The 15,857-nt window shown below is 38.3% G+C and overlaps 1 protein-coding gene across 1 annotated transcript in view; it reads left to right on the plus strand.

Moving 5' to 3' along the window:
- The window catches only part of ACACA (acetyl-CoA carboxylase alpha), a 231,897-nt gene that overhangs the window by 129,971 nt on the left and 86,069 nt on the right, over positions 1-15,857 (plus strand). Inside the window, exons 34-39 of the mRNA XM_018556784.1 lie at positions 1,699-1,743; positions 7,708-7,749; positions 8,412-8,627; positions 9,385-9,540; positions 11,961-12,164; positions 14,974-15,129. Coding sequence (XP_018412286.1) covers positions 1,699-1,743; positions 7,708-7,749; positions 8,412-8,627; positions 9,385-9,540; positions 11,961-12,164; positions 14,974-15,129 — 819 coding nt within the window. The remainder of the gene's footprint in view (positions 1-1,698; positions 1,744-7,707; positions 7,750-8,411; positions 8,628-9,384; positions 9,541-11,960; positions 12,165-14,973; positions 15,130-15,857) is intronic.

The raw sequence follows: 15,857 nt of genomic DNA on the forward strand, positions 1-15,857 counted from the left end.
GGTGAGGTCTGGTTTTGTTTTTTTTTACTATTTTGTTGCAATTTAAGAGTTGAATCTGGTATTTAAATGACTCTGTGTTTAGGTGTGTGCAATGTTTAGCTTTTGCTGTGGGTCACTCAGATTGGACTCCATTTTAAAGTGTATCTACTGTAATACATTTATTTATTTATTTTCATTTTTATACAATAACATTTTATACAATTTTTTTCTTTAGTTCACATTTAAAAGCAGAATTATAGACAAATGCCTACATATACTGTTAAACTACATTTATATGAACTGTAATTGTTCAGCCAACCTCGTGATCAATAAATTGCTGCTACAATGGGTAGCCTGACTGCTGACATTCCTAGGTCCTGGTTCAGCTTTGCAGCTCCCTTCGTCACTCTCTTTCTTCAGCAGGTGGTAAAGGACGCACTGAAACTGAAACTGGAGACCGTGAAGTAATTTTCCTGGCAGTGCTGTTTGGCATTGGTGTGAATCAAAAGACTGGCAGAACAGAATTAAATCCTTTAACAGTTAATATAGTTCTTAAATGTCATTCAACCGTTCATATAGCTGTTTGCCTGATATACAGCTTTAAATAGTCTTTCCATTCCACAAAGCCTGTTCTAAGCTGCTGGTAGTTTACTGTATTCAATTGAAAACCATGACTTACAGGTTTTAAAAGCTCTGTCTGCCTACTGGCATCCTAAATTGTGTGGTGCACTGCCTTTTTATGCCTGAGTTGACCACATTTAACCAGTACAGAGACTAACATGTAACAGATAATGACACATTACATTTGATCATCGAAATCCCAGATGTATTAAAACTATAATCATAACAGGTCAAACAAAAATTAGATCTGGGAACCGGTGTTTAAAAAAAAACAATGCTTGTGTCACCAGTGGTTCACAGATCTCATATTTGACCTATATACATGAATTATATATACACAAATTATATACATGCATTTGGCCATTGCACCTTTCTCTGAACTGTAAAAAAAATATTATTAATGTTGCTCATGAGCTCTCCTATGTGACCCAGAGCCTAAGCTATGATCCCTTGATCTCTGACTACCAGGATGATTTATTGTAGGTGCTTAACATCATTAGTGACTTCAGAGCATTTGTGTTCAGTAAGACTTAGGGGTCTATTCACGAAGCTGCCGAGGGCAGCCTAGTGAATGACCGATCTGAATAATTGTCAGATGGGAGAAACAACAAAGCACAGTCAGGCATCAAAACCTATATACTAAGTGAACAAATGTGGCCACTCCTTTGCATGTACTGTATATGCATAAAACCTTTTTTTTTTAAAGATAAAGAATGTTATGAGCAGATTCTTTAAATTAAACAGATCTCTTCCACAGGTGTAATAACCCACTTAGAAGACTATCAGGGTTATTCACAAAAGGGTGAAGAGTTTGGAGAAGACAGGAGAAGTGAACAATCTAGGACAACATAGCTGATTTGGAAAAATTCTCCACTTCAGCTCACTATCCAGTTTAGCAATGTTGTTATAGATTGTTCACTTCTCCTGCCTTCTCCAAGCTCTTCACCCTTTTGTGAATAACGCTGCATATTTTAACTATAACCATTGTTTCCTGTCAGTCTGGCCTGTCTATAGGGCTATAAGAATGGGTACTTTATGCTGATCCTATGAGAAATAATTTATATTTTTCCTGTTCTCATTTTTTTTCCATACACAAAGGATTTCAGAAAGCAGGTTAACTGTGAGGTGGACCAAAGATTTCAAGTAAGTATATAACCACTGATAATGGTAAAAGATACAAAATACATGATTTTTGTACTGTCTTTGATATTGCTTGAGATTTTGCTTTTACTTTTCACTGGAGCTGAAAATTGTATTTACATCAAAGCTATTAAAGAAACATAATATCTCCTGTTCTTGGTAAAATACACGTCATACATATCAGTTCCATTGTTGCTAGATTTGTTAGATTGTCATATCAGTAAAATTGAAATGTGACTGTATCCATCCACCCTACTGCTTATCGTCCTCTTCCCATTTTCCCTTCATTTCACAAGCATAATTGTCTTTTCCAGTGAGTTAGTTCTTCTAATATGTCTAAAATAACATGGTTTCAGCATAGTCATCTGGGCTTCTAATGGAAGCTCAGATGGTGCTCGTAACCTAATACTGCAGGCTTACTTGAGGTGAAAGGATGAGGGTTACTTCATTGGCATGAAGAGGCCCCTTTATTATTTATTCGGAAGGCTGGGTGTGGGTCCTTGACCAAACTGTATTGCTTCTCTGTAGTGGAGAAAAACAGGATTACCCTTCAAATTATGCAGTATGGAGGAAGTTTGGGAATCTTGAGAGTGGCTGAAAAGAGTTGCACATCTGCTGCCAGGCTAAACAGTTCCCGTACTCTATATGTATTTAGCTGTTTGGCTACAGCTGAGGCTGACTTTGAAGGCCCGTTCACACTTGAGCAGTAAAAATATGCAGCTCTCTACAAAGACACACAGAGAACAATTGTTTTCTGTGTTCCCTGTTCACACTACAACACAGGGGTGATCTGTGGTGTGGTTCCAAAAAATGCTGACATGTTGCATTTTTCCGCAGCGCACTGGATGGCGATGCAGGTCACTGCAGCTCAAAGCACCATGCTGCTGTGCAGGTACCTCAATGGGATGTACAGTTTGTACACTTCAAATTAAATGTTAAAAAAAAACAGTGCCTAGTGTTGTAACAACGTAAGGCACTGTAGCTTACCACCGTCACTCAGTGGACACTAGTTGCACAGTTATATGGGCCCAAGTGTGAATGGGCCCTTATGGCTTAACAACCTCTCCTGCTGCCAGGGTCAGGGGAGATCAGGTGTTGTCATGGGCCAGAGTCAACCAGGTCAGATTGCAAGGACATAACAATTAAAATAGATACTTATGTGTAGTTGTATGTCTTGTTACAGCTTTAGTTAATATAATTTGAAGAGACCTGCAGCTTACAATTAGATTTAGACCTTCATCAATGCTAGTAAAATATATTTTTAATTTACTTCTTGTAAATGCTCTATATTTCCATAATATGATCTTATTGTTCGTTTTGTTGGTTCAGCAGAGCTGTGATTCAAGGGAAATATGGTGGCCTAACGCCACTAACGCAGAAAAACTTTTGTTGTGCTATTGGCTTGGGAAACTAGTTCTTGACTTGATTCTTAAAGAGAACTTCAGAAGAGATGCCTTCTGATGTCTTTTATGTCTGACGTAAGATCTGTATGGTTTCTTCTTGATGCAAATGGAGAGTTTTTAAATATAGTTAAGTGATTACTTTTTTTATTATTATTGACACTAAGGTTAATAATTGTTGTAGTGTACATAAAGTGAGTTTTAATAAAGGTAGGAAAACCCATTAAATGGAGCACAGATGCTCCTCAAATGTCTTTTTTTAAATCTTCAGGGTGGAAATAGCACTTCAACCTACTTAAGAATATTTTTCTAAGGCCATGTACTACTGGTTATGTGAGTGATCCAGCTAACTTTTGGGTATCCAAGGATTCTGTACTCATGCTGCTTACATTAGTCCTGAATGAGCAAATGTCACACTTTTTTTTATACAAGTAAAGCTCACCTTTTTAGTAATGATAGTTTTTGCATATGATAGTTGATCTCTTCATTGCTTTATTTAAACTTTCAGTGAATGGCAGATATGGTCAGCATAGTGGTAATATTTAAGTACAACATTGCATTGGTTGGTTTCATGTCAAAAAGCTAAGGTTAATTTCATTACAAATGCCCAGTAAAACACTGCTGTTACCTTAGTCAGAAGGAAGACCAAGTAATAGAAGCTTAGCTTGCAGGTTTATCTCGATAAAGGGGGGAAAAAAACTTTTTTGATAATTATCTTCAAATGATGCAATTTTGTTTAAATAGATAAAGCAAATTTAGGCAGATATACTGTATTGCCTTAAAGATTAAAAGCTGATAAGCATAGCTGTTCATTCTACTGGATGGATATCCTTCTCCTCGAGGCTACAATGAGTCATTACCGCAGCATCACATGTTATCACTTTAATGAAGTTATTTTCTAGAAATTACACCGCTACGAAGGCCAGATATCACAATCAAAAACATCTCATTGCTTTTTCCACATGAAAAAAACACAACAACTTTGCTTCCCTTGAATACAAATTATACCCCTGCTGCGATCAAATAAGCCAACCATCGTCAAGACAATCAAAATAATTTGCCTAAATTAGCCAATCAAGACACCCTGCATATTAGAGAATGTGAAAACATGCAACACAAATCATCATAGCTGATTATTATACTAATAATCATGTTAAAAACCTAATGAGATGAGAAAATGGAAGTTAGCTCGAGCAAGGCTTTACCACCTAAACATGCTGGGAAATAATTATGTTGACTGTAATTAACATACATACAGCAAAGTCCTTTAAAAAGTTACAAAAAAAACATATTTTTGAGTAACGTATGTTATGGCGTTCGGTTTTGGGGGTAACTGGAAATGTATATGAAGGTGCTAAGCTAAAAGAATATTCTGTTTTCTATGTCTACAGGGTATGTGTCTGGTATGTTGTTGTAGTAGTGCTGTGAAAATGACAGTGTGGTCTGAAGAATAATTAATCATGTGATACTTCTCTGTTGACAAGGATTCTACCTGCCCATTATTTATATAACAGTTGTAAATGGCAAGAGCAATGCAGATTGTTAAAAGCAAAGCAATATTCTAGCGGCAACAAGGAGTTAATTAAACCATTCGTGAGTTACCAATTGATAAAATGTGCAAAATGGACAGGACTATTATCTGTGAAGTTTCTCATTCATCCAGGTCATAGTATATCTGTAAAAAATAAATCAAAGCAACTGGACTTGCTGTATTTTTCTTACAGATGGTTCGCTGGTCATCCGACTAGATTTCTCAACTTCAAGTGATTCTGAATTGAGAAAGCATGTCGGATGACCATCGAAACATCTTTAAAGGAGAACTATGACATGAGTGATTTCCACTCACCTCATAGTTCTAAGCCGACCTGTGACAATGAGACTGTCACAGGTCGGCTCAGTAGATCGGGAGGTGAGGGAACACATACCGGGTTCCCTCACCTCTCGATCCTGTCACGACTCTCTGCCGTGACAGGGGGAGGGGCTGGATTCCCCTCTCCCCGCTCCGATCTGCCAGCGCTGACTGGCGGAACGGACGGGGGAGGGGGCGGGTACAGCTGGCTCTGCTTCTAGATAGGCAGAGCCAGCTGTCACTCACGCAGCTGGGCGGATCCCGTCATCTACGTCGGGATCCGCTCCAGGTGCGGCGTCTCAGTATACCGCGAGCTGTAGCTCGCGGTATACTGAGCTTAGGGTAACGGGAGGACGCTAGTTTGTGTCCTCCCGTTACCCCAAGGAGAACTATGGGGAAAAACACTGACCCCATAGTTCTCCTTTAAGAAAAAAAAGTAATCTACTAATAAGAGAAAATCACAAGTACTACACAACTATGCAGAAATCCTAACCTTCCATTCCTCCTCTCATGAATATATCTGTATACCAGTAAAACAAAAATGGCCATGTGAGAAATAGGTTGTAACATGCCTGCAAAAGCAGAGTAAAGCCATTTCAGATTTTTTTTTACTTTGTCCTAATTTTTCTGTTGCATTAGGTTCAAAGCATTCCTTGACAGTCTTTTGTGAGGGGATCTCCTACAGACATGCAAATGTATCAGTTATTACACAGTAAACATAGCTTTCAATATGTTAAAATATTTAAACAGAGTCAGGGTTAACCCATAACCCTTGTTTACACAGTCTCCACCTCAATTAAACAAGTCACATGAAAGATTAAAGGAATAAGTTGTACAAACCGGTAAGAGGGGTTGTAGATGCTGAGGCCATCTGATGTGTACGTGTACCATGACGTGCACCTGGCTTAAGAGACCGCCTACCTACAGTTTGTATCTGGAGGTTTTTTTAGTAAAAAAATTATAGTTTAAATATTTGTACAAATGATTATTTCATGTAAATTTAAAAAAATACATTTTATTTATATATATATATATATTCGAAAGAGCGGGATAGAGAGAGATTTGATTGTGGAACTCTAATACAATGGTGGTCAATTCTCTTTAAATAGGGGGCCTCAGTTGCAGCCCCTGACTTCATCAGTGGGCCACACATTATTCAGTGCAATAGAGGATGGTCACAGACTAAGGTCTTGCCATAAGAGATGAAGACTACAGACTTGTTAAAAAGAGATGGTCAGAGACTACAGACCATCTACCTGCGTAAAGACTGTTGAGATACGGTATTAGCCTAGCCACAGATGGAGTGCATTGTTTTCCGTTCTCTAACTCAGACATGCACCGTGGGGGAGAGAGCAGTGTAGAAGAGACGTCTAAGAATTTTAAAACATTAAGACATAGTGATAGTTATTTACATCAGGCTGGTCTCTTTATGTGTACTATATATCTTAAAAGGGAAACAATGCTTTTAGAACACCACATTGTTTTTAATTGAAACCTGTAACTTTAAAAGAATAAGGGAAATGTATTTGTTTAAATATAGATTTGGTTACATAGACCTTTTTAATGTTGGCATAGTTTGGGGGTTTTATTTATGAGTCTACCATCTTCCTATTAAAGGATTGTGCTTAAACTCAACCATGTAATATTTACAGCAGTAGGCAAAAAGAGATCAACATGGTTTTTCTTCTTTCCCACTATTGTGTTGATTAATAGTCCTGTTATTTTGATGGATTTGTTATCCTAGCAGGCATTTGCTGTACAGTACAGATTTTGAAACAATCATCCAAACCTACATAATATGAAAACATTTGCAAATGATGATTTCTACTTGTACACTAGAATTCTGCTCAAATTTTGGAGTCCATCTGACTTGGCCAAAATTTAAGCTGTGGTGGGCGCTGTCAACACTCCATTTAGATGTCAATTTTTCAATCACCATTTGTCAAAGGCGCTGGGCCAAAAATTGTTGGCTGAACACTGTTTACAGCCAATCAGATGCAGCCATTGTTGGGTATTCTGACAGCTGCTGTTGTAATACAGTAGCCCAGCAGGGGAGATTCCCCCATCCACACTTTTAACTGATCTTCATAGTCTGATTATTCCTCTAGCAGCAATAAGGGCCCATGTGTAAGAGTATGTTAAGAGCACTTTAAGTTGAAGGGTATGTCAAATTTGCAGACGGAATATCAGATCTCCATACTTCCTGTTTTTGTCACTGCTGTGACCTGTTTACAGCCTGCAATGTCATGATTCAGCTACAATATATTATGAATGCCAGGCCAGGCCTAAGAAAATATGGACTGTCTCTCTGTTAAGCTTGATGTATGCAGCCTGGACAAACAGTATTCTCTATGGCTGGAACAGGCATGTGTTCAGCATATGACAATAGTGCAAGCTGTAGGCAATAACCATCCCTAACTAGGCTGCAGCACTAGGAAGAGGAATATGTCTGTATGTTGTGAGAGTTGCAAAGTGTTATTAATCTTTTCAATTATTTGTTTGAATTAGCAAAGACAAAGACACCTTTTACTTAGGAAGGTGTAAATATTCCATTTGCTATATATAAAACTGCGTCCAGCAACAGTCTTGTTTTCATTCAAAATGTAACCCATTTTAAAATATTTAGTTTACTGGAACTTGAATTTCTTAAGATATGTATATAATGGCAACATTAATTATGATGTAATTTGTATACTAATTTATATATTTTTTATTCAGAGGGAATTCCCTAAATTTTTCACTTTCCGTGCAAGATGCAAGGTAAGGACTTTTTAAAAATGCAGCATAAAGTAAAATTAATGTGACACTAAACTAAGGAGTTAAATCTTAGTGTTGTAAAGCAACACTAAGATTTAACTTGCTCACTCCCGTGATGGACTATAATTTTAATAGAAATGAGTAAACTAAATGTGAGATTGTAGTCCATCATGGGAGCGAGCTTGGAGCGGTTACCATGGGGAATAAAAGTAGCCACTCTCTAGAAGGAAGGACAGTGTCAGCACCAATTCAGAGATGGTTTGAAGATCTACAGCCGAGTGATACACAAATACATTTTTGTTAATCGTTAAGGTGCCTGAATGCATTTTTAAGATTTAACTCCTGTGTTTAGTGTCACTTTGAAAGGAAGATTCCATTTCACTTTTTTTTGTATCATTTTCCATTCATCCTCTACCTGTTCTCACCTTATAAGCAGACCCTCAAATCCCAGCTTTTTAAAATGAACTATCCCTCTTCCCCTTTGCCAACTCATTAATTACTAAATAAACACTCATTCATCATCTCCAGCCATTGCCATCTCCTTTCACGTATCCTTTACCCACCCCACTTCTTCTGTATCCTGCTCATGTGCATATTTTATTATATGTACAGTATGTTGGTGCTTTATAAATAAGGGTTGAAAATAAACTGTGTGTTTTTCCAAGTTTGAAGAAGACAGAATCTACAGGCATTTGGAACCAGCACTTGCCTTCCAGCTGGAGTTGAATCGTATGAGGAATTTCGATTTAACAGCCATACCTTGTTCTAACCACAAAATGCATCTGTACTTGGGAGCTGCAAAGGTCGAAGAGGGAACCGAAGTGACCGATTACAGATTCTTTGTCCGTGCGATCATCAGACATTCTGACCTAGTTACAAAGGTAAGTGCTATTTTGAGTCAAGTTTCTTAACAGTTTTACACAGTTTTGTATTAAGACTGACTGATTAAAGGAGAATTATGGGGTGGGTGAAAAACACTCATCCCCATAATTCAAGCCGACCTGTGACACTGAAGTTGTCACAGGTCGCCGCTATTGATTGGGAAGTAAGCGAACGCATACCGCCGGTCGCTGACTTCGCGAACCTCTCCCTGGAGAGAGCAGTGACTTATCAGTCACCGCTCCCCGCAGGGATTCCCCCCTCCCCTCTCCGTTTCTCCAGCGCTAAAATGGAGAACGGATGGTGAAGGGGGCGGACACAGCTGGCTGGACACAGTATTGTAGGGATCCGCCCTGGCTGTGGTGCGGCTCTGCGGTCTCGGCATCTATACTGAGTTTTTGGTCACTGGAGGACATTAGTATCTGTCCTACCATGACCCTGAAGAGAACGATGGGCAAAAAAGGTTGCCCCATAGTTCTCCTTTAGTGTAGATTTATTTTGACGTGATCATGGACACCTTTCAGCCACCAAACTGTGTATTTTAGCGACAAAATTTGTAACATATACATGGAAAGAAAATGTTACAGGTAGAGTTATTTTATATGCGGTTTCTTTCATTGCTTATTTAGGGTGTCCCATTCATCTAAATTCGTACTTGATTTTCTTTCAGAATGTAAAACATTTGCTCTTTACCTTAGTACAGTTTCATTATATATATTGTGTATATCTCTTATATTTTATAATATATATATTTCACAGGAAGCCTCATTTGAGTACCTTCAGAATGAAGGTGAGCGCCTCTTACTGGAGGCTATGGATGAACTGGAAGTTGCCTTTAGTAACACTAATGTGCGCACTGACTGCAACCACATCTTCCTAAATTTTGTTCCTACTGTTATCATGGATCCTTCAAAGGTATACCAAAGACTCTCTTTATTTGTTGCATCCTCTGTATTGTGTGTGCGTCTCTTTCGCATAGTTTGCAGTGCATCTCCTTCTCTCATAGAATGGTCTTGATTATTTATGTGTTCTTGCTGGAGAATTATCCCCTCACTTCCTACCAAAGTGACAGGTGTCAGACAGAACAGGAAGTGAGGAAAATGTCCCTAAGATGAACACAGACAGCATTTAAAGTCTTGAATATTTAAAGTCTTCCCTACTCTATGCACAACTTTAAAAAAAGCTTTTTTTGGGGGGTTGCTGCCATAATGAGACCGAACTCATGGGCACAAATAAAGCATCACCAGATAATGTGGCGCAACCTTTTTAAAGTGATATTAAAGTAAAAAAAATGTTAACCACTTCAGTACCGGCATGTTATACCCCCTTATATACCAGGCCATTTTTTCAATTTTCAGCACTGTGCAAATTTAGCTGAAAATTTCTAATTCCTATTTTGGACAAACAGAGATTTCTTTTAGTGGCATTTAATAACTAATTTCTTTTTTTTAATATGTAAAGTAAAAAAAAGCCCCACAAATTTTAAAAAAAGCCTGTTTCTCTTACTTTAGTTTCTAAATCATAGCAAATAAAAGTATCAGGACAGTATGAAAATTTTTCGGAAATAGAAAAACATGCTGGTATTTCGGGGGTTAAACATGGAGCTTGGTACTAGTGCACAAGATGCAATAAATATACAGGTCATAGACAGAGCGAGACGGAGGTGAAGGGGTTAATATACAAGTCACATACAGTGGTAGGATGGAGATGAAGGGATTAATGTATAGATGAGCAGGATACGGGAGGTAAAGGGCTTAATGTACAGATCAGAGCATAGACAGAATGGATCTAACATAAGCAGGAGGGGAGTTAAAAGAGTTGAAACTTTTTTTTTTTTTTTTTGCTACAGCTTGTTTCCAGTAGTAAGTAATGAATTGATGACTCAAACATTCATTATTCACTTTACTCAACCCTGCCTCTGTTGTAAGAGGAAGAAGAGAGCTTAGCAATGTACACATTGTCATGTGATGACTGTGATAACCAGTCACAGTGATCACATAGCCCGTCTGTTCGGCTTTGTGTGTAAAACCGCAGCCCTCTGATGTCTATTGAAAGCTCACGGAACAGTGCAGCTTCTGTTTTACAGTGGCCAGTCCGCAGGTGGTTAAGCTATTTTAAATGCTGATTAAATCACTTACAAAGGATGCTACTCCTTGATGTTTACAAGTTTTAGTTTCCTGCAGAATTAGCTGGTCCCCTGGGTCTGGCCCTGATAACCTGTTTAAGGGTGGCTCCTTTCCTTTGCAGGGTCCTATGGAGCTACCCTTGTGCATGCTTGTAAGCTGTGTGTTCTCCACAAACGCACAGATTAAAGTCCAAACCCCAACGCATTTCTGACTGATAAGTCCCTGAAAATAGGTGGGTGCTGTGGTGGCAAATGGTTGGCTCCATACAGTACACGAAATAGAAGGTTCACTGACACTCCAAGATCGTTGATCAATATGTCTTTATTGACGCAAGCCCATAATATTGCATAATCACTACGTTTCAGGGCCACGCAGGGTCCTCTTCATCAGGCAAAACAGTGTGATCACCACAAACACACAGGCACAGCAGGTCAAGGCGCTACCTGCTCCTCCCTCTTCTCTTCTCCAAACTAGTAGATGGACAGCTGATGGAGACTGTGCGGTTCCTTGTGATCTTGTATGGGACAGGAAGTTCAGGGAATCCAATGTAAGAGAGTTGGAGCCAGCTGAGCAATGTATATTTGTTGAATTTTTATTAATTTTTAAAAATAGTTAATACTACTTTAGAATTAAGCCCCACCCCCTTTACCTTAGCACTGGCTGGTGCAAACTGTACCTAGACCTCAGGGGAAGACACAGAAGTTCATACAAGACTTTTGTGCTTCCTATGACCTCCTAACTTCAACATATGGCCTCCTACTGCCCATATTCTTCATGCCTTCTTTCTACCCTTTCCTGACTATGGTCAGCCCATCCTGGCACCTTTCTGCACTATCCCAAACACAACCTGGTCCCACTGATTAAGGTTTGTGATCTGCTCCCGTGATCCTCTCTTTCCCCTCCCATTCACAATCTAGCCCCTTGCACTATACGCTTGCCTCATCACTCCTTTCTGATGGAAAACACTCTGACGTTACTGTAATGGTTGTCTTCCTTTTAGGCATATCTTAGAGATTTTACAAATATATGTGAAGTGTTACTATGTATTTTTTTAAAATAAAGTTACAATAAAGTTTTATGTTCCAAAAACTGTATATGGCTACTGTAGTGTAGGGTTGTGGTTTATATGTTATCAGAACAACTGAGACTAAATTATTTGTTGCCTATTTATTTTATATAAATACAATAACATTACCCCTCTGCCAACAGATTGAGGAATCGGTCCGGAGCATGGTAATGCGCTATGGGAGCCGCCTATGGAAGTTGCGTGTCCTACAGGCTGAACTGAAAATAAATATCCGCCTTACACCAACAGGGAAACAGATTCCAATTCGACTGTTTTTGACAAATGAATCTGGCTACTACTTAGACATAAGTCTTTACAAAGAGGTGACAGATTCCAGAACTGCACAGGTAAGGGGTAAAATGATTTTAAAGGTGCAGAAAATACACCAGATAAAAACTGGTTCATAATACAAGTATGTAAATGGTAGGAGGATTTTTGGATATAGATCAGATAAATCAACCAATTCATTTAGTGCTAAGGGGAATATGTTGCGTTTTTCCAATATATTTAATTTCTTTTTTAGTCAAATAAATATGACATATTGCATATAAATATTTTATATTTACCCCTTTCAGCCAACAGGTCATAAGTGCAAGTCTAGTGCTTTAGAGTTTCAGATCCCTGGTTTATTGGTTACACATGCACATTTTGAATTAATAAACTGAATTGGTACGAGGAGGAGAGACTGCTTTCTCTTCTTCTCCAGGAAGAGATGGGGCGGTCTAGATCTTCAGCCTGAAGGAGCATCTTAAAAGTGTCAAGGCAGCGCAGAGCTCTCATATTAAACAATCTAATTTAGAGTTCACTTACTGAAGCATGGATATGTTTTGTATTAAATAATTTTGTACAAATAATATGTTGCATTCAATTTTATCATATAAAAACTGTAAAATAATCTTTAAAAAAATATATAAACTGTAGTTTTTCATTCTTGAGCATCAAGCTTTATTTTTGGAGGAAGTGTGTTGATTAAATTTGAGACTTTAACCAGTTGACATCCGCGGTGTTAAACCCCCTTCCCATCCAGGCCATTTTTCAGTATTCAGCGCTGCGGTACTTTAACTGACATTTATTCCGTCATGCAGCGCTGTACTGAAATGAATTTTATATCCTTTTTTGGGGACAGATAGAGCTTTCTTTTGGTGGTAAACATTCTTGAACTGCAGGCTTTTGGAACTAATTTAAATGCCTGAGCAGATTGGCATGAACAGTTATATTCAGTTCTTGGCACCCTGACCACAGGGTTTTTTTTATAGTGAAAATGTATTAAACTAAGCAGAGTATAGGAACTATATGGCAGTACATGGATTGAGCATGCCATGGAGAATAGCCAGAAAATAATTGATGTATTTCTTTATGGTTAGTTCTAGGTACAGTAAACTCCCCGTTATCTGGCATCCACTGGGATTGGTAGATTTTGGATAAATGTAGTTTCTGGTTGCCTGATAGTTACTATTAAAAATAGGTCTAACTAATGCCATACCCAATACTATACCATATCATAGCTAAACTCTGTATTGACTTCATATTGATATTGAAATGCAGTAATCAAAAGCAAATTAAGACAAATAGACACACTTAAAACAAGTATAGACACAATCATGCCCTGAATAATACATGCCGCAGATCAGCAAAACCGTGAGTACACTGGGGATTTTCTTTTTCTGGTAAGTTGAATACCAGATAACTGAGAGTTTACTGTATTTTAGTTTGAGACAAGTTTCAAATGCATAGAATGCATTAGTAGCCAAAATTAACTTGCGAAAAGCATGTTTTTCCACTCCACAAACTCGTGAAAATGCATTCAGCTAATAACTGAAAATGTCTGTCTATACTCAGTGTTTAACTTGTCACCCCCTACCCCTTTTAATGCCTGAAATGATTGTTTGTTTTTGTTTTTTTGTTTTCTTTTACTTGCCTTGTCCATGCATGCTGAAAATCATCACAGGGGTTGCAGGAAGGCGGATACCCTGTGGCATTTCCACTTGTCTTCCCCCCCCCCCTCGGCATTATGGACAGCACAATGCTGTCAGTTACAAACGCAGGGGGAAGGGAGAAGGGAGATTAAGTAAAAAGGTTTTCAGCAGTAACAATGTGGAAACTCCACTCCTGCTCTACCCCCATGACTGTACAGTGTTCATCAGGGTGGCAACGCTGCAGTAATTTTCACTGCAAGGTAATCAGCATTGCCACCCTGTTAAAGGAAGTACCAGGCACTACCAGGTATTTTTAAAGAGAGAGAAAATGCTGTTTGAATAGTATAATTGAGATTAATCTTTTTCACGCCAGAATCCCCATAATGAAAGCTGCAGGTCCAGTCTCCCAACACTGCAAAATTATGTACTGTAAAAAAAAAAAAAATATATATATAACCTGGTGCTCTGGCTGGTGAAAAAAATAGCTTGAGTTTCATGGTACAGAGCACACTAGCAAAGAAGCTCAATTTCTTGAATTTCTGTAACAATAGCATGATTCCTTTTGCAACTTTTCCAACCTATAGATTTCAGTTAAGCTTAGAGTATAGTTGATAAATCTGAACAAGTTATAATGTAGAGAGTAGGGATGCACCGATACCTATACTAGTATTGTTGTTGAGTATTTGGGCGAGTGCTCCGATACTTATCTTGATACCGGAACTTCCGCTCAGAGGGAGATTTCCTCTGACCGGCAGTGGGTGCAATGGAACATGGACCCGCCTCCCAGCTTCCTGATTGCCCGGGAAGCCTGCTCCATGCTACCAGAAGTACCAGTATCGGTACTCTGTATCAGCGAGTACCGAAATTTTAATACCAGAACTCATACTCGATGCCAAAAAAATTGTATTGGTGCATCCCGAGTAGAGAGAATAACTATTAATAAGTAGTGGAGCTGCCATGCACATGAAGATGTTCAACATCTTCTCGATCTATCCACCACCTGCGTTTCTGTAGCCTGCTGTAGTATGTGCATGTCAGGGAAAGATTGGTACCCTTGACGTTTCTAATGATGTGACGGAAAAGGAAGCATGGAATCTTAAAGACAGATTTTACGTTTTAGATCTGTGTTACTCAAAATCAAATATATGTCACAAAACAAGTGAACACATCATACTAAATCATAGTCTTCAGGTAGAACAGGTAGATTTTACATTTAAGATGAGTTTGTTCTTTTTCATAGATCATGTTTCAAGCATATGGGGACAAACAGGGACCACTTCATGGAATGCTCATTAATACGCCTTATGTGACAAAAGATTTGTTACAATCTAAGCGATTTCAAGCACAGTCTCTAGGAACAACTTACATATACGATATCCCTGAAATGTTCCGTCAGGTAAGTGTGTTGACTTTTCATAACATTCAAATTTGAAAGTTAAAATATTTTAAGATAAAAAGTCAGAATAATTTTAGTCCCAGAAAAACAAAAGGGTATGGCAAAAGATACATTTTGCCAAATATAATACCATAAATAATATACCCTTATGCTAAATAATATGCAATCATGTACTTGTCAATTAACTTTTAAGTGCAACTATGCTTTTGTTGCAAAACATTCCAGCCCTACTTCCTGGATCCCTAAGGTTTTTTTACCTAGAAATGGCTGGTTGCCAGTTCTGTTCCTTGCCCTCTTGGAATTTACTATTGTCTTTTCTGTCCTGATTTCGGGTTTATCCTTTGCATCAGCAGATTACCTTCTGTTGCTTTGAACCTTTGGATTTTTATACTTACTTTACTTTTGGTAATGCGTAATATTTCTGTCTTCAGTCTCCCTCCAGCTCCAGGAGTTTAACTCAACCTATTTTGACACCATGGTCTCCTGCCAGTCTTGGCATTCTCAAATGCTATCATTCTTTCAAAAGAGATGTTTCAGTGATGTTTCTTTATAAAAACAGATGTTTTTATATAGAGTGTACACCTTGTTTGTGGGTTCGTTCTAAATATTAAGGGGGTTATTCACAAAAGGATGAAGAGTTTGGAGAAGGCAGGAGAAGTGAACAGTCTAGGACAACATAGCTGAACTGGAAAGTGAGATGAATTGGAGAATGTTTCTAAATCAGCTAT

The sequence above is a fragment of the Nanorana parkeri genome, unplaced genomic scaffold (genome assembly GCF_000935625.1).
Source record: "Nanorana parkeri isolate BGI_ZX_2015 unplaced genomic scaffold, ASM93562v1 scaffold252, whole genome shotgun sequence".
NCBI lineage: Eukaryota > Metazoa > Chordata > Amphibia > Anura > Dicroglossidae > Nanorana > Nanorana parkeri.